At 41.7% G+C, this 20506-nt stretch overlaps 1 gene segment (V, D, J or C); it reads left to right on the top strand.

Annotated features, from left to right (window-relative positions):
* Positions 1 to 16038: 16038 nt before the first annotated feature.
* LOC118240967 (immunoglobulin kappa variable 1-27-like) lies at positions 16039 to 19685 on the top strand. The segment is given in 3 exon segments: positions 16039 to 16162; positions 16292 to 16651; positions 19519 to 19685. Coding segments are annotated over 3 exon segments (423 nt in total).
* The last annotated feature ends 821 nt before the right edge of the window (positions 19686 to 20506 follow it).

Below are 20506 nucleotides of genomic sequence, written 5' to 3'. Positions count from 1 at the left end.
TTATGCAGTTCCACTTTGGTCAGTCAGTTTCTTTATTTTTGTTTGCTGATTTACCATTTTCATTGTTGACCCACCTGAAGTCTGTCTGGTGTTATTTGTGCCTATTGTATTACACTCTTATATCATTTACATTTACATTTACATTTACGGCATTTAGCAGACGCTCTTATCCAGAGCGACTTACAAAAGTGCTTTGTCATTTACTCATAGAATATATCCAAGTACAGTACAGTAGGTTAGAGTCCAATATACCAATGAACTAGAATACTGTAGAATACAGGGATCAATGCTGATACCTAGAAGTGCAAAATACGAGTAAACTAAATGGAACAAATCATTATATCATGTATTAAACTACAACAGTCACTGTTTCATCTCTGATTTGCTCCATTTAGTTTACTCACATATCCATCATTCACACTCAGTTGCATTTGCCATTTAAGCCCAACTCATCATTTGCTCATCTCTGTCACAGACCCTACCTGGACTGGGTCGTAACATAAATTAAGGGCTCATCCCTTTTTTGTTTGTGTGCTTTGTCTGGCATTTTTTCACTTTGTCCGGGGGGTGTGAGTTTATTGTTGGCTGTTGTGTTAGGATGGATACTTTCACAATAGTAGACTTCTCACTTTGCACTAATTTGGAGGTGTTTGATAGGTGTTGTTAAGACGGTCTTCACGCTACAGAGGATTTCTTTGATGTGGCGATACCTCAAGGTGGAGGTGAAGGCTGTTTTTTAGGAAGTCTTGGTAGTGGAGGGTATCCTGCCATAAAGAAATGAGGTCCCTGGGTTCCAGCTCAACCAGTGACATCTCCACCTTCAGCAGAGGCTAGTGGTGGGGATGAACCACAGTCAGAGTTGGGCGTAGAATCAGAGGAGTCTCCATCCAAACTGGAAGACCCTCACTTACTGATATGGCTGCGTGAGTTAGAGCTGCAAATGAAGAGGCAGGAGTATAACACAGTTGTTGCAGTCTTTGCTTCTCTGCCTGTGCCAAAAAGAGAAACCCATCCTTGCAAGACCATCCCATTACCCCACAGAAAAAGTGAAGTCCCTGGGAAACGGGAGTGTTTTTACTGTCACAGAAGAGGCCACTTGATAGCCGCTTGTTCAGATTTGATGCATAAAAACACATGAAAAATAAATGCGGTTGGTCTGTTTTGTCTGTCTGTTTTTGTTTATTGTTTGTTTGTTACAATTTAAAACCCAATTCATCATTTAATCATTTCTGTCACTGACCCTACCTAAACTGGGTCATAACATCTGTTTCAGCAACATGGATCTCTAGGTGCTTCAGGACACTGGACAGCTCCTAGAACAGAGCTAATCAGACCCAGGTGAAGCTCATCAGAGTGACACTCCTGAAATCACCCAATCCACTGATCTCCAATCAGCCCAGAGCCAGATGAAGAGCCAGCTGTACTGAGGGAGGAACTGCAGTTGTTTCACACATTGCTCATTTTCTTCTCAGAGGCAGACAGCCAGTGATCTCCAAATGTGCAGAGAACTGAATGAAGACGCAGATTTACAAAACACATCAGACTCTTACCCACACTTGCTCAATAATAAAGAGTTTTTCTGATATATTTGTCTGTGTTTACTATTTATTCTACAAAGTTTTGTATGGAAATAGCAAAGGTCACACTGCACAACTGAAATCAATAAGAAGAAACAATAAATGCCTCATTAGAAAAGCCGACTGATCATGTAATTAAAAGAGCTAAGCTTCTCAGTGTTTAGTTTTAAGTTAGCAATGACAAATACATATTTATTTTGTTCATTGAAGATCAGCCTGTGATAGACAGTGGAATATAATTTCTTTAAATAAGTGTGTTCTCTATTATCTGAGGTCTGTGCATTGGGAGAATCAAACATTTATAGATTACTAATATTTTGAAAGTCATAGCTTGTTAGGCTGTAATAGACATAATTTAATAATAAATGGGATTTGCTAGGTTCATTTCAGTTTATTCAATTGTGCTTGAACATTGTTTTTGATCATTGTTCCAGCTGGCAAACCCATGACATCACAGGGTCTGTCCAACAGAACACATCAAACTGAGCTAAGCTCAGCTTCATCTTAGCATAGAGCAGTTTTGTCTCAAAGCTGAAGTTGGTAGAGTAACTAAGCAGGACTTAATATCATCTTCTTTTGTGGAACCAAAAATGTCCAAAATGAGCTGGGAGGGTCTCAATAAGCCTGGATTATGGAGGTAGTGTCATGCAGCCCTCATGCTTCTTGCACAGTTTGCCTAATCATTCATGTAGGGCTCGTTTTATAATAAACAGCAGCTGGATCTTCACAGTGACTCTGGGTCAATGTTGTTACAGGGATGTAACCTGCTATGGGCAGAGAAGATCTCACCATGGAAGAGCAGGTGAGTAGCAGCCTGTGTAGAGTAGAGAGACTTGCTGTCTACTATGCACAGTCTTATACAATGGAAAAAGTCATTTATCTTGGCAAAGTTGAATAAGGAGAGTTTGGTACGTGGAACTGACATACTGTGAACCTCAAACACTGTTTACTCCTCTTTGAAATATAGATCCCACATAAGCCAATGTGGGCGGTAAAATGAGCCAGTTCCAATATCCTAGAATATTACACAACAGTCTTGACTCATTAATATTTATGCTCCTGAAATTTGCATACACCAGCCCGCATTCTAGCCCAGGTGACATTACCATCGACCTGCACAGTTAAAGCTTCAGCAGTTCTGCAGGTGTTGTGAAGAACAAAACAATGACAACAGACCAACAATGAAAATGGCAGATTACATACAGAAATGTACCACTCCAGGCTGTGAAGATGATGTCACACCCTTCCCAAGGAACCACACTGTTAATGGGCTTTGTTGTTTTCATATTTAACAGGATTCCATACAACTTTAATTCAAATTTGTTTGTTTACTCTGCAGATTTTACTCCAGAGAATTTTCCAAGCATTTATGTATTATATTTACATTTTTGGCATTCAAAAATATAAATGTGTGAGTGAATTACAAAAGTGTCAGTACAAAATGCAGCAGCGTCACTCGGTGTCTGACACTGAAGAGAGAGGCAGTTCCAGTTTTATTGGCATCATGATCTCAAGCACAACCTGTGAGCAGCCAGCCCTGCTGTGTGATTCTTTTACACATTTTGTTGCTTTAAGTCAGATCATCTTAAATAGACAGTTTCATAGTGAGCTGACAACTTTAATTACTTCATGTTGTTGTCGAGCTCAAAAGTGAGTAGCTAATATTAGTAATGTTAAAATAGTAAAAAATAGCAGTTAAATAGTAATGTCCATCTATCTTATTTACACAGAGGTTCAATTTATTTTCCTGCCATTTAAAGCTGTCATTTAAACCCACAATAGAAGATGATTCCTTGTCAATTCCTGTCAGGTAAATTTTAATTCATATTTCATCAACAAGACAACTCAGAAGATAACTAATTTGGTTGTTAAAAATATCAACTCTGTAGCTAACTACAGCTAATCAGAGCTCTTTAAAATATTCACGAGGCCATCAGTAAAGGGAAAACAGACTGTTTCATTCTTGGGCCACAGTGTGAGAGGGGGCACTTAGAGCTGTAATGTTCATCCTGGGAGGGAGGGGAGAGGAAACTTTGCATGTACAGCACCTGCTTCAGTGCTCTGGGAGTGTTTATAGTCCTGTGAGTTTAACACTTCATGACTGAGAGCTGCCTGCCCCAGAAACTTCACCCACAGCAACCATGACTTTGATCCCCATCTTCATCTGCACACTGCTCCTCTGGACTCAAGGTAACTCATTGCTTTACCTCTGTGGTGAACTATCACTGTGACACAGATCTTCTATTCTTATTTAAAAAACTATTCACAGGGTTAGTACTACTATATAATAGCATATGTACAGTTAATTGTTAACTTTTTTGTGTTTTGTATTCATTTTTTAGGATCCAGAGGTCAGGTAACAGTGACTCAGGATTCAGTGAAATCTGCTCTTCCAGGAGACACAGTCACCATCAACTGTAGAACCAACCCTGCAGTGTATTATCACAGCAGCTACGGACATTATCTACACTGGTATCTGCAGAAATCTGGAGAAGCTCCTAAACTCCTGATCTACTTGGCTACTAGCTTACAATCAGGAACTCCAGCTCGTTTCAGTGGTAGTGGATCTGGATCTGACTTCACTCTGACCATCAGAGGAGTCCAGACTGAAGATGCAGGAGATTATTACTGTCAGAGTTTACACAGCATTGGTGGTAACTGGCTGTTCACACAGCATTACAGAGGCGTACAAAAACCTCCCTCAGTCAGACTGCACAGAGACTGCACTACTGCAGCTGGGACCTACTGCAGGTGTTGAGGCGGCGGATGTGATACAGCACAATAACACACTCTGCGGAGGAGAGGAACCAAACTGCATTAAATCACTACTGAACAACACAGTTCTATAGAGTACCTCATTTATACTGCAACCTACTCTCAACTGCTCAACTCACACTGTAATCTCAAACCACTCACCACCATGCCATTTATGTCACCTGTAAATTATATTGTAAAAATCAATTGTGGAAGACCATTCTGCCATCCATAAAAAATTGTAGTTTTATATTTTGCTGTATTTTTGTATATTTTTGTAACGGCCAGAGTGCCGCAAGGCGAGGAGTAGCACACACAAGCTCTCCTGATGAAGACAGATGTTAAGTAAGATGTAACGAAATGTCAAGACACAGGTAGGTGAGGATCCAAATGCAAGAGTTTATTGAAACACAGGCAGGAAGGAGTCACGAGGTGGGTTGGTAGAGCAGTTGTGAGTGAAAGGGGGATTGTGAAGAGGAGAAAGGGGGGTCTAGTTCAAAGTCAAAACCAGCAGGCAGAATCCGAAGTAATCCAAAGGGCTGAGAGTGAGGTGTCATCTAGGGGGGAAGCAGAGGTCAATATCCAGGAGAAGCAACAAGAACAAGGAATGCTCTGTATGCATAAGAATAATACAGTACTTCACGAGTAGGGTAGGGAAACCGGGAGGTTATAAAGGAACATGAAATAGGAGACAAGTGTCACCTATCAGTACACATGCGAGGGTGATCTAGGTCTGGGCAGGGAAAGGCTAGTGGGTTGGACTGATACTGTCACATAAGCACACACGAATAACTAACATATTGGCATTCACATGAAACAGGTGAGCTCAGGCAACAGGTTCCAAACATAATTTGCAACACTAACGTGAAAATAAACAGAAAAAAAGACTGACAACGATGTACATGCCCACAGCGGTTTAAATACATACAGACATTACTTGATAAACCACGTGTAGGTGTGGGCAAACATGGGCGTGGTTACAAAGGAGATGAAGAACTCCCACAGAACGCGGTGGGCTGTACCATGTGAACAGTGGGAAGGAGAGCATTCTGTGACATATAATTGATGCCGCAGGGTTGCACAAATCTCTGGAGAAAGTTTGGGCAATTGTTGAGGTGCTAACCCCATCCAACCTGACCCAATTAAAATAATTTTTAGGTTTAATTATAGCTGATTCATTCACAACCTGGATACCATCTTGAATCCATTGAATGCCCTGTTGTGTAAGGGTGCACAGTGGCATCGGTCTACAGATTGTGGATCTGTGTTCAGGAGGGTAAAGGAACAGTTTGTGTCACACAATGTACTGACACATTATGAGCATCAAAACAGCATGTGATGCATCACCCTACAGTATTGGTGCAGCCATCTCTCGTGTGCTTCCCAATGGTGAAGAGAGGCCAATAGTTTTTGCATCAGGGACACTCAGCAAGACAGCACAGAATAATGCACAAACTGAACGTGAGGCCTTGGCAATGATTTGGAGTAAACAAGTTCCACCAATATCACTACGCACATGGCAGCAGCATGCATGCAGAGGTGGGCTTTACTCCTGTTAGTGCACAATTACTCCACTGAATACAAGAAAGCATCATCCCAAACGTTGAAGGTCTCTGTGCAGCTGCTGTTACAAGTGGAAGACAAAGAGAAGGTGGACACTGGTGATGTCTACTTGAGACAAATGGAATCACTACCAGTGAGCTCCAGTGGTATTGGTTATGAGACACAGGCAGACCCTTATCAGGGTACCATACTGAAACCTTATCAGCAGTCCTGACGCTGAACTGTCTGTGCAGTAAGGGTGCTTAATGTGGGCCATGAGAGTAGAGTCACTGTCCCTCATAAACTGAGCTCCAGAATCCTTAAAGAGTTGCACACTGGCCATCCTGGGGTGGTCAGAATGAAGGCTAAAGCCTGTAGCTGTGTGTGGTGGCCTGGTCCTGATGCTCACATTGAGCTCCAAGCAAAAAATTGTCAGTCCTGCCAACAGATTCAGAAAATGCTGTGCCATGCTCCTCTCCACTCGAGGGTTTAGCCCAGTATCCATGGCAACATACACACATAGACTTTGCAGGCCCAAGTGAAGACCATACGTTCATGGTCATTGTGGAAGCCCATTCTGGACATGCACAACCACTTCTAAAGCAGGTGAGAATCTGGCCAGCAGGAGCCATCTCTGTCCTTCAGGACTGTTTTGAGCAGATGACATGGATCACGTTCAAGGAGGCTGCTACTAATAGTGACGCTGTTAACCTGGAGGAATATACAGCATCAGTGACTGGCTACATCAGCAAGTGCATTGATGATGTTACTGTCTCCAAGACCATCATGACACGCCCCCACCAGGAGCCGTGGATGACTGCTGAGGTGCGCATGCTACTGAGGACCCGCGACTCAGCCATCAGAGCAGGTGACAAGGAGGCTCTTAGAAAAGCGAGAGTCAAATTGTCACATGCAATCAAGGAAGCAAAGCATGCTCACACACAGAGGATCCATGGACACTTCAGAGACACTGGTGAGACGGCATTCAGGAAAACATCACCTACAGGAAAACATCACCTTCCTGTGATGGTGATGCCTCCCTCCCAGATGCACTGAATGACTTCTATGCACTATTTGATGCAGAGAACAATGTTGCAGAGGAATAGTCTATCCCTCTGCAAAATGACCAGGTGGTATGCCTGACTGTGGCTGATGTGAGGCGAACTCTGTGTGGCGTTAACCCATGGAAAGCTTCTGGACCAGACAACATCCCAGGTCGTTTGCTCACAGAATGTGCTGACCAGCTTGCAGATGTCCTAACAAACCACCTATGTGACAATGCTGTTCTTAGATTTCAGTTCAGTATTCAACATCATCGTTCCTCAGCATCTGATTGGAAAGTTGAGTTTACTGGACTTGAACACCTCCCTTTGCAACTGGATCCTGGATTTCTTGACTGGTAGACCTAAGTCAGTCCAGATCGGGTGCAGCACTTCCAACACCACCACACTGAGTGTTGGTGCTCCCCAGGGCAGCATACTCAGCCCTTTGCTGTTCATACTGCTGAGTCAAGAGTGTGCAGCAATGCACAGCTCGAACCACATCATCAAGTTCGCTGACGACACGACCGTAGTGGGTCTCAACAACAAGGACGACGAGTCAGTATACAGAGAGGAGGTGCGAGAACTGGTGAGCTGATGCAAAGTCAACAACCTATATCTGAATATTGACAAAACAAAAGAGATGGTTGTTGACTTCAGTAGAGCAAGGCGAGATCACTCCCAGCTTACCATCAATGGCTTCTCAGTGGGAATCATCAAGAACACCAAGTTCCTTGGTGTTCACTTAGCGGATAACCTCACCTGGACCCTGAACACCAGTTCCATTACCAAGAGAGCCCAGCAACATCTTTACTTCCTTTGGAAGCTGAGAAAAGCCCATCTCCCACACCCATCCTCACTACCTTCTATAGAGGTACTATAGAGAACATCCTGAGCAGCTGCATCACTATCTGGTATGAGAACTGCACCGTCTTTGACCGCAAGAACCTTCAGAGAATAGTGGGAACAGCTGAGAAGATCATTGGGGTCTTTCTTCCCCCCATCACGGACATCTACACAACACGATGCCTCTGTAAAGCCACCAGCATTGTGGGAGAACCCACACACCCCTCACACAAACTGTTCACCCTTTTACCATCTGGAAAAAGTTACCACAGCATCTGGTCCCTCACCTTTAGACTGTGCAACAGCTTCTTCCCAGAAGCCATTAGACTCCTGAACTCTGGCTAATTCCAATTCCAATTCCAGCAAACGGATACTACACACACACATACACACATGCTTATACACTGTCATGAATGTGCGCACACACACACTCACACATATATACATACATACACACATATCCATACACACACACATTGTTTTTGTATCAGAGTAGTTGCTGAAGTCAAACTTCACACACTCCTGTTGCAGTCTTGCACATTATTCCTACTTGCTGCTAGAATACTGTACTAAATAAGCACTGGACTCTGAACTGTTCTGGCTGCTACCGGAGACTGCTATGTTCAGTATAGCATGTCACTGACTCCTAGGCACAACCCACTTTCCATATCCCCAGTACTGCATACTGGTCAAAATTAATGCACTGTCTGTTCTTTGTGTATTGGTCCTGTCCTGTATTTATTTATTGTATGACATTATTGCACTGTATTGTATTGTTCGCACTCGTGTAGAGTGTTGTCTGTTAGACTTGTTTTGTTTTATGTTACACCATGGTCCAGGTGGAACATTGTTTTGTTTTTGTTGTGTACATTTATATAGCTGAAATGACAATAAAAGCCTTTTGAACCTTTGAACCATTCAAAGTGGCCTAAAGTGGAGCTCATGGACTCCACATCCATAGACAGGACCATGTGAGTACTGAAGAATCTATTCAGCTGTGATGGAATACCTGAGGTCCTTGTCAGTGATAATAGACCACAATGCATTGCACAGGAGTTCGCTGCATTCCTAAAGGCCAACCATGTCAAGCACATTCAGCCACGACTCGGAGAAGCAGAGGAGGTTGCAGTCCCGAATGTCCCTCTGGAACTTTATCCTGGCCCAGAGGTCGTCAAGCTTGTTGTCCAGAGACTGGACATTGGCTAGCAGGATGCTAGGAAAGGGAGCTCAGTGTGCCTGAGCCCTCAGCCTGTTCCTGACGCCGACTAGCTTTCCTAGAGGGATGCTGCACTTATCGTGGTTTGGGATTTCAACAGCACTAACTTCAAACGTGCAGTGCCCAACCTTTATCAGCACATGACCTTCCCCACCAGGGGAAATAGGACACTCAACCACTGCTACACCCCATACAAGGACAGCTTTGAGGCACTAACTCATCCACTGTTTGGTAAGTCGGACCACGCTGCCATCTTCCTCATACCAAAATATAAACAAAGGCTGAAACGGGAAGCTCCAGTTCAGAGGGAGGTCGCGTGCTGGACATACCAATCGGTGGCCGCTCTGCAGGATGCTCTGGATGATGCAGACTGGGACATGTTCTGACACAGCACTAATGTTGTCAGCGAGTTTACGGAGGCAGTAGTAGGGTTTCTTGGGAAACTGGTGGACGATATGATTCCAAGAGCCACCATTATAAAGTTTCCCAACCAGAAGCCCCGGGTGGACAAAACCATCCACGAGGCTCTGAACTCTCGCACTGCTGCCTACAATGCAGGGATCATCAGTGGGAACATGGACTAGTACAAGTCCGCGAGGAGAGTGTTTAAAAGAGTGAATGCCAGGAAGGCGGCAGGACCAGACAGTATCTGCAGGAGAGTCCTCAAAGCCTGCGCAGACCAGCTAGCCCCTGTATTCACCAACATCTTCAATATCGGTACTGTCCCATCCAGCTTCAAGCGATCCCCGTCCCAAAGAAACCTTGACCCTCCAGCCTCAATGACTATCGCCCTGTTGCCCTCACATCAGTCATGATGAAGTGCTTTGAAAAGCTAGTCAGAGACTTCATCACATCTTCACTGCCAGCCTCCATGGACCCAATGCAGTTTGCATACTGCCACAACCGCTCCACTGATGACGCAATTGCACATCTGCTCCACACCACAATTACCCACCTGGAGGGGTAATTATGTTAAAATGTTGTTTGTCGACTACAGTTCAGCATTTAACACTATGATCCCCTCCCTACTCACTACTAAGTTGGGGGATCTAGGACTGCATACATCCCTGTGTGACTGGATCGCCAACTTCCTAATAGACAGACCACAATCAGTACGGGTGGGCAACTGTGTCTCATCCACCCTCACCCTCAGCACTGGAGCTCCTCAGGGTTGTGTCCTAAGCCCCTGCTCTACTCACTGTACACCTAAGACTGCGCAGCCACTTCCAGCTCCACCATCATTGTCAAGTTTGCTGACGATACCGTCGTTATGGGCCTGACCTTGGACAACGATGAGAGGGCCTACCTGGAGGAGATTAAACACCTGGAAAACTGTTGCCAGGGAAATAATCTCCTCCTAAATGTCAGCAAGACAAAGGAGCTGATTGTGGACTGCAGCAAGGAGCAGGAGCGGCACTATCAACCTGTGAGGATCAATGGAACCACGGTGGAGAGAGTAGACAGTTTCAGGTACCTTGGTGTTCACATCTCGCAGGACCTGTCCTGGTCCCGCCACACCAACTCCCTGGCAAAGAAGGCTTGTCAGCGTCTTCACCACCTCAGATGCCTAAGAGACTTCAGACTGCCCTCCAAGGTACTGTGGAACTTCTACACCTGCACTATCGAGAGCATCCTCACGGGGAACATCGCAGTTTGAGAACAGCACCAAGCAGGACAGACAAGCACTCCAGAGGGTGGTGCATTCAGCAGAGCGCATCACTCATACAGAACTTCCTGACCTGTAGACCATCTTTTACAAGCGGTGCCAGACCAAGGCCAGGAGTATTGTGAAGGACGCCACCCATCCCAACAACAGGCTCTTTTCTCTGTTGAGGTCAGGGAATATATATATTAAATATATATATATTTAATTGCCTTATGCACCCATTTCTTTCCTCAGTTTGGACAGAGCACTCACAAAACCATTTCACTGCGAGTTATAGTGTTTTTGACTATGTACGTGACAAATAAACCAAACTTGAAACTTGAAACATTCACTCAGCTGCAGACCATCCATCTGAAATGTTTGTGCGAGTTTGCACTGAGATCCTCCAAGTCTTCCTCCATCACTGTCCAGTAGAGGTTAGACACAGTTTTGCTGACCTACCGTAATACTCCAGATCAGGGCCAGCAGTTTTGTACTCGTCTTGATGCTCTGAGACCCAGAGTACTGTCTGCTGTAGGGGGCCTGTTCTGTTATGGGGCAGAATATTCCCCTAAACTGGTTCAGGGTCAGATGCCGTCTACCCTCTACCTCTAGAAAAAAAGATAGAGAATTGTAATTACTAAGACTTTCTTAGTAAGGTGGGAGGAAATGTGTATTGCTGCTGTCTATATTCACCACTAGGTGGCAGTGTTATTCACATAGCTTGGGTGAATGACCTAGTAAAAAGGAGAGTTCCAATTCCACTACCACATGTCCAAAGTGCTATTGAATGTAGACATTACATACTGTCTTTTCTAAATGTTCTACTGATGTAGACATAACACAGGTGTCATCAATACCAACATGATCTGCAATGTCAGGAAAACCAAGTGTAGAAAAATCATGACAGAATGTGAGAGTGCAGCACATAAGAGAGGATTACTGAGAGCTCTAAGAGGAGAGAGAGAAGAGAAGAGAAGAGAAGAGGAGTGATTCTATCATTTATTTGATAAAGTGAATCAGATGTACAAACTAGTGCTGTGAGGTGAAATGTCAGTTGTCTTGTTTGCATATGTGAGCTGCTTCACTGCTCCACACACTTTAAGAGCTGTAGTGGTGATCAGAGAGTGTTCAGTCCTTTAACACACACTGACACACAGCACAATGATGATGTCACTCATTCTACTGCTGGGAACCCTGGGACTCCTCACTCAGGGTGAGACAAACTGAAATAAGTTTAGTTTTCATTTTTACTTGGTTTTGGATGGTCATGTTTATTTGCTGCAATTTTAATTTTCAAAGTTACAATATGTTTAATTTGGATTTTATTTATTTAAAATTCTTCCAAATTTAAATGTTATTTTGTATGTGATTCTTTTTAGAATCCTTTGGGGAAATAATCCTGACTCAGACTCCAGGATCTCAGTCTTTTCAACCAGGACAGACTGTTACTATCAGCTGCAGGGCCAGTGAGAGTGTTAGCAGTTACCTCCACTGGTACCTACAAAAACCTGGAGAAGCTCCTAAACTCCTGATATATGATGCATCTATCCGTCAGTCTGGGATTCCAGATCGTTTCAGTGGTAGTGGATCTGGTACAGAATTCACTCTAAAAATCACTGGAGTCCAGGGTGAAGATGCAGGAGATTACTACTGTCAGCAGGGTTACACTCCATTCACACAGTGTTAGAGTGCTGTACAAAAACCTCCCTCAGCTGTAGAGGAACTGCTCTGACTCAAACACAGACTGATCTGAGATCAGCTGCAGAGCTGCTAAATCTGGAATCACATCAACTCCAAAATACTACAGTACTGAACTGTTTGATCTTTTAAATTGTCATCATTGTGTAATGGATACTTACATCTCTACATATGTAGCAGGTTAATGTCTTTCCTTTAAACCAACCCCTGATAACGTCCTGCTTCCACACTCAGGTTCTGGACAAAGGCAGTAATATATGAACATCACTGTGGTGTATAAGGACAGGTGAACACTACCTAGTGAACTGGTCTGAGTTACTCCTGATTCTTATAATCATTTTACTGCTGTTTTTATCCTGGAGATCCTGGAAAAGCTGCTGAGGAAATACTGTGTTAAACTGTCCAGACAGCAACTGGTATGTGGAGTTAATTCTTCCTTCTTTTTAGAATAAAAGAGTTATTTTAAAGTCCTGATAACTGAATTTCTGTATCATGTTAGGTGATGATGGGATAGACATGGTGAAAAAGTAGAATTACCGTTGAAGTGTAGCTGAATACATCATCCTGGGAATTTCACCACAGGGAAAAGTGAGTTTTTACCATTCACACACTAACTAAATTTTGGCAATGTTAAGAAGAAAGGAATATAATTCCAACTTTTATTTAGTCAGAATTATTGTCTGCCACAGGATAAGGAAACTTAAAAATGCAAGCCAGGATGCAATATTGAGGCTGACCATGTGGGGGCAGACTAATCACATTTCAGGACCACACATGCACATCCAGAACAGCAAACATCAAGCGATCTACAAGAGTGAAGGGATTCCACCATCCAGACTAGACTCAGCTTATACTGTAATGATGGACAGTAGTACAGTAGTACATTACAATAATTTATAGAAATAAGGTTGATGGTAATCACAGAAATGGATGAATTGATCACAGTATGCATCAGACCTCACCTGGAGTTATACAACATGTACAAGGATTGATGAAGCTAGTGGTCAAAACCTTGCTGTAACACACTGGAAATACAGTCAGTGATTCCAAAGGTAACAAGCAACGTAAATAAAGAAACATAAACAAACAACAAAAACCTTCAGTAGGAGAAATCCACAGTAACACCAAAAAGATTATAACCACAGCAAACATAAACTACACACAAAAGACATAAAGATTAAAACACAGGTTACATAGAAAAGGAGACAAAACACAAACTCCTTAAAGGAGACAAACACACTCAATACAGACAGAGTAAAAGAGACCAGACTGCTGGGAACCAAGAACCAGCAGAGTCAGTTTAATCAGCTGGTCTACACACACACACACACACACACACACACACACACACACACACACACACACACACACACACACACACACACATACACACACACACACACAAGTCCACCACTACTGGCATTAAAATAAGTGTTTTGAATCAAGTTGAGACTTTGTTAGACCAGCTATACAGAAGTATAGCTATACAGTCATATTCTAGTATTTAGCAGCTACGCTTATAGCATATATGAACACAGCAGTCACTGAGGTAGCAGCCAGTACAATAATGTAATGATACAATACTTGAAGAATTCAACACGATAATTGATAAATGCAGTACATGCAGAAAATATTTCTAAGGAATGTGAGAATGTGAGAACAGTGTGTGTATGTCTGTGTGTGTGTGTGTGTGTGTGTGTATTTCTGTGTGTGTGTGTGTGTGTGTGTGTGTGTGTGTGTGTGTGTGTGTGTGTGTGTATTTCTGTGTGTGTGTGTGTGTGTGTGTGTGTGTGTCTGGTGAATGATGATAATGTGATAATGAATGGGACACATATCTGAGCCTGAATACCTGCCACAGCTCAACCACACAAACCACAGAGAAGGAGGAAACCAGGGGGACCAGAACACCAGCAGACAGGAAGTCCTTCCTCCTAAAGAGTCCCCACATCAGGAAGTCCTTGCTCCTAAAGAGTGCTGTCTGCTCATGTGCTTCCACACATCCACTGATATAATTCACCATTAGAGAACAGAGAGTGAAGGGCTGCTTCTGAACTGCACTGACTGCACCTGCACCGCACCTACACACTGGCACACCTTGAAATACGATGATCTCCTCTGAGGTTTCTTCCATTTACATTCTTAACACAAAACTTTTGTTACAGCCTTAAGCCTAGATGAGGTCATAATATTTAAATAATAAAATACCCTGCAAACTCATTCATTCATTTATTTCTTTATTTGCTTTATTTCTTACATTTTTTATTCATTATCTAAATGTACTTAGTTGAGAACGTAATTTTTATTCAATCTTGATACTGTTTTATTGGTAATTATTTCCTTTGCCTGTGTATGTAATGTTCAGATAAAAATGAAGAACTGAAACTAGTCTCTAGTAAAGTCAATACCAGTCAGAGTGAGAGAGAACGAGAGCAGTGGGGTCAAACAGATTTGTGTTTACAGCCCTGAGAAACCTGCCCTTTCCCAGAATAGAACAACACTTTTTGCAGATGTTCAGCTTTCATTAGCCAAACTTATTCAAGCACAACACACTCCAGTGCAAAGAATCTTACAGTGCAGATAGTGAATAATAAAATAATACAAGAACAGAACAAGTTCAAAATGAAGCTTTACTGAACTGAAAACAAAACTCAATAATTAAAACCAGCTGAGTGGTGAATTAAGAAAAAAGAGCATTCTTCAGACTATAAGCTCCATTGATCAGGGCTGTGTAAGTGTGTTACATCACATTACAACTGACTGAGGTCATCATGGAAGATGGTAGAGCTCCTCCTCCTCTTCCCTAAATGCAGCACTAAGAGTCAATGTACAACTCACCAGCGCCCCTTGTGGAAAGTATGTAGACTGCAGGCACCACAAAGATCCTGTACAGAGCAGGGACTAGGCGCACTACACCACACACACGTTTAGAAATCTTTACATAACATTTACTAGATACTTCTTATTTATCATTCTCTCTTGATCTGATCTTTAGCTCCAGTTCTCCAATAATCAGCACACTGTACCATAGTTTTCTGACATTGTTTATATTAAATAGAAATACTACTTGACCTTTAAGAGCATCTATATATTACATTGTATTATAAAGTTTATAGTTATCTAGTATGTTTGTTCTGTTAAATACGGTTCTGTAAGAGGTATTCAGTGGGGTCAATACATCAGACAGAGGCCACAGAGAGTATTTGGTGTTTGGGTATTAATACAGAGAGGCCACAAAGAGTATTTGGTAGACATGTATTGATATAGCGAGGCCACAGAGAGTATTTGGTAGATGTGTATTAATACAGAGAGGCCACAGAGAGTATTTGGTAGACATGTATTAACACAGAGAGGCCACAGAGAGCATTTGGTAGATGTGTATTAATACAGAGAAGCCACAGAGAGTATTTGGTAGATGAGTATTAATACAGAGAGGCCACAAAGAGTATTTGGTAGACATGTATTGATATAGAGAGGTCACAGAGAGTATTTGGTAGATGTGTATTAATACAGAAAGGCCACAGAGAGTATTTGGTAGACATGTATTAACACAGAGAGGCCACAGAGAGTATTTGGTAGATGTGTATTAATACAGAGAAGCCACAGAGAGTATTTGGTAGATAAGTATTAATACAGAGAGGCCACGGAGAGCATTTGGTAGATGTGTATTAATACAGGGATGTAACTTTGCATGTGCAGCACCTGCTTCAGTGCTCTGGGAGTGTTTATAGTCCTGTGAGTTTAACACTTCATGACTGAGAGCTGCCTGCCCCAGCAACTTCACCCACAGCAACCATGACTTTGATCCCCATCTTCATCTACACACTGGTCCTCTGGACTCAAGGTAACACAACTTTATATTTTACATGGCATCTGGATAAGAAGAAACCAACCACAGAAAACACAACATATCAGGTATATGTGGATGAGGTATATATTTATCTGATTAAATTAGTGATTTTTTTTTTTTCAGACTGCCGTGGTCAGGTTACTGTAACTCAGACTCCTGCAGTGAAATCTGCTCTTCCAGGAGACACAGTCACCATCAGCTGTAGAACCAACCCTGCAGTGTATTATGACAGCAGCAATGGACATTATCTACACTGGTCAATGCAGAAACCTGGAGAAGCTCCTAAACTCCTGATTACATATGTGAACACATTACAGTCAGGAACTCCAGCTCGTTTCAGTGGTAGTGGATCTGGATCTGACTTTACTCTGACCATCAGAGGAGTCCAGACTGAAGATGCAGGAGATTATTACTGTCAGAGTTACCATAGTGGTGGTGTGTTCATGAGGACTTTTGGTAGCGGCACAAAACTCTCAGTTGGACGTAAGTAACTTTCACTGCTTATCCAAAAGTTGGTATTTTCTGAAATTATAACCGATATGTTTGATGTTTGATAATGATGGAGACTTAAAACATGTTGCGGTTGCATTTCTTGTGGTTTACGGTGCAACAGCTATTACGAGGTAATTTATCTAATAATATAATGTATGTTTGTAGTTTGTTTAACTATTTTAAAAATCTGAAAAGCGTTTGGGTAAGTTTATGAGTTTTCTAAAGCATTAATGTCAAAGCTCCATATTACGCGGTAAATAGTGGCGAGAGCGGCGTGTTTAGATCAGGAGGTTTTTGTACGGTCAGTAAACGAGATTGTAGCTCTGTGGTGGACTTTCGGTGGCGGAACAAAACTATCAGTTGGACGTAAGTAGACTTTAAGTTTTCTTCACAATTAATCCACGTTGTCTAAGCACGTCAATAAACGTGGTTCTGTAAACCACCCGTAATCTTTTATAGACTAATTGTGACTTTTTTAAGTATCTTCCTATATAATAACCGTTGCTATGTCGTTAGCAATATCGACTTTTTAATTTATACCGATGGAAAGTTTCTTAAGTGTCGTTCAGTAGTAAAAACATACATGTTTCAGAACTGTCTCTCAACAAGCCTTCATCTGCATGCTGGGTTCATTTTAAAAGGTAGTAATATCGGTGCATGACTGGATTTTATCGGTGCAGTTCCCTTATACCGTAATACTCGCATACTGAAGATCAAAACGTTAGCTGTTACAAATACTCAAGTTCTTATAATATACATCTAGAACACAATAATGTATGTCTTTAGATAAATTATCTTGACCTGGATGTTGCCTTAAATGTTGTTATTAGCGTACAAAAATATGAAAAATATCTCTAAAAACACAATTTTTGTAATCAATTGCTGTGATTCTACATAGTCTACATATATCTATCGCATGAACAATAACGATATAAGTCTGAAATAGTTTAAAGGGAGCACCGAATTCAGTTTCATACACACAGTTTTAGAGGCACAAAACTCTTAGATTTAAGTTACTTTCACTCCTTACTCAAAATTAATTTAGTTTCTGTCTTTGTTTTTCTATCTTTATTTCTAATTGTATATTGCATGTATGTAGTATCTTTAATAACTTCTTTCATTACAAAAAAGAAAAGAAAAACAAGCGTCTTTGGGGTTGTATCGTTCACTAACTCTGAAGCTAAACTACGGCGCTGTAAAGAGAGGAACAACAGGGACATTTTGAAGGCAGAATTTTCATTTTGGGTTAATGATTTTCAGATTTACATGTTTCCATTATTTTTATAATATATCTTTAAAGAATTTATTTAAAAACTAAAAATATAAAAAGCAATAACTGAAATCACTTTTATTTAGGAAACCAAGTACATAAACACTAAATAATAACAGTAATAAACAGATGACAAAGTCATTGGCACACACCCTGAGGATGCTGAACATCTGGACACAGTGCTGCTCTATTCTGGAAGGCCACCCTGCCCATGTAAATCTGACTAACAGTACAGACTGGAGCAGGTGTGCGTGTGTGTGTGTGTGTGTGTGTGTGTGTGTGTGTGTGTGTGTGTGTGTGTGTGTGTGCGTGTATGTGTGTGTGTGTGTGTGTGTGTGTGTGTGTGCGTGTATGTGTGTGTGTGTGTGTGTGTGTGTGTGTGTGTGTTATATTGGGCAACTATATTTTCCCTTGATTTGCATTTCAGTAGGTTTTAGCATGACTATGGAGATCTGCATGTTTGCTGAGACATTTTTTACTGCATTATTCTGTTATTTAATTACACAGGAAAAAGTATTATTATTATTATTATGCCAAAGAGGTGAGATTCATCATGGAAAAATTAGTTTTATGTTCACCTGTGCAGTTTTCATCTGTTTGTGTTTGTGTTAATAATAGTGACGTTTGCTGCCTAAACCCAAACATCCTACTAATATGATATTTTTCATCTTTTGATGAAATTAAACAAAGGGGATATTAAACAAAAAGAGAAACCTGCCCAGTACTGCAATGGTTTGTAGTTGATGAATTGAGCTGATTGCAGAATTAGCAGCTATATAGCAGCTATTAACAGCTAATTAGCAGATCAATTTCTGAGTCTACAGCTGGAGGAGGTTTCTGAGCACAGCTATCACTATCATGCAGATGTTTGGGTACATTATGACACTTGGAAGTCAGTGGGTTACAACACTGACATCAGTACGGGGTGTCTCTAGTGTGGTCCCTTAGGTAAGGTCATTAATGCTACCTGACGACCTCACTAATAATGAGAGAATGAGAGAACGAAACAAGAGAGTCACACCAGCTTGGACGTTGCCCGAGTCAACAAGGTCCGTGTCAGATGTTGGGGGACCAAGACAATCTGGGTACTGGAACAACTACAGGACACTCATGGACAAGAAAGGAGAACAGAGGACTGTTGGAATGCTACTACACAGGCAACCCCAGTGAGAGAGACTCTATGCAAAGGATGTGGGAACTGTGTCCCCTAGTAAGCAGAGCACTACGGGCTGTGACCCCCATACTGGGAGAATGGCTCCAGCAGATCCCAGGAGCAACCTCTAAGATCTCCATCCAGAAGATCACAGTCTAATTATTAGTACTGTTGTATGTTTCTATAGGATTCATGACAATAGGTCTTACTAATGTTAGTATAGCAAATTATTGAGTTATAAACTGGGGGTAGGCAGGAATAAACTAGATACAGGGGTAAACTGGAGAGAGACAGGGGTAAACTGGAGAGACACAGGGGTAAACTGGAGTGACAGAGGGGTAAACTGGACACAACAGAGGAAACTGGAAGGAGCTCCATCAGCAGATTGATGACTTCTCCAGAGGAATAATAAAAATGGGGTGTCATTTTTTTCAGATGCAGCTGTCTGAAGGGATTAGGGACTCAGTGAAGAGGAACCAGATACACTGATCCTGGATCAGCTCATGGGCATAGATAATATGTTTAACCATCCACATACAGTTTGTACAGTTTTTCAGATGTAATACCAAACACATACAAAATAAAAGTCAATTCTAACATTGTATTGTTGTGAGTCAGTGTGTTGTGGTTCCTAGAAGAATGATTTTCTTTAGATGTGTGTTGTTCAGTAGTGAGTGAGTGTGATGGGGCATCTCTCCTCCTCAGAGTGTGTCATTGTTCTGTATCACATCCTCCCCCTCAACACCTGCAGTAGGTCCCAGCTGCAGCAGTGCAGTCTCTGTGCAGTCTGAATGAGGGAGGTTTTTGTATGACTCTATAACACTGTGCACAGTGATACAAGCTCGCTCAGTGGTCGTACAAAAACCTCCTGCTGTAAAGAAGCCGCTCACTCTGACCTTTAGAAAGCCTTTTACAAAACAATAATGAACTGCTACAATTTTTAATTGTTAAAATATGCAGGGAAATATCTAGGCATTAAAAAGACTAAAAATAAATGAATTTCTTGCAGCCCATATATTTTTCCTTTGGTTCGTTTTTCGAATGTTAAAATTAGTCTTAATTTGTATTATCAAAATATCTGTTCACTAAAATATTAAAAAATATTTTATTGTAAAATAACGTTTTGAGAGTTCATTTCTGGACGTGTTAATATAACTTTACAAAACCAATAATCAATGCTGAGATAAGTGAAGATTCTATCTGAAAGGCCCTGTTAACTTTACTGTGAAATTCAACTATATAACCAAATAATGATCCAATAAAATATTTATTTATTTATTGCCTTGATTTTGTTTGGCAGCATCTTCAATACAAACAAATATGAAACCAAAGAATCAACAAAAACAACAGTCACAGAGAGTGACACTGTAAACAAACAAAATTTAAGATGCATTGAACAATGTGAGGCTGCCCTCCACTGGTT

Source organism: Electrophorus electricus, chromosome 4 (assembly GCF_041902795.1).
Source record: "Electrophorus electricus isolate QZ-2024a chromosome 4, ASM4190279v1, whole genome shotgun sequence".
Classification (NCBI taxonomy): Eukaryota; Metazoa; Chordata; class Actinopteri; order Gymnotiformes; family Gymnotidae; genus Electrophorus; species Electrophorus electricus.
The sequence above is the reverse complement of the archived record's forward strand: the minus strand, read 5'-3'. Positions and strand labels throughout refer to the sequence as shown.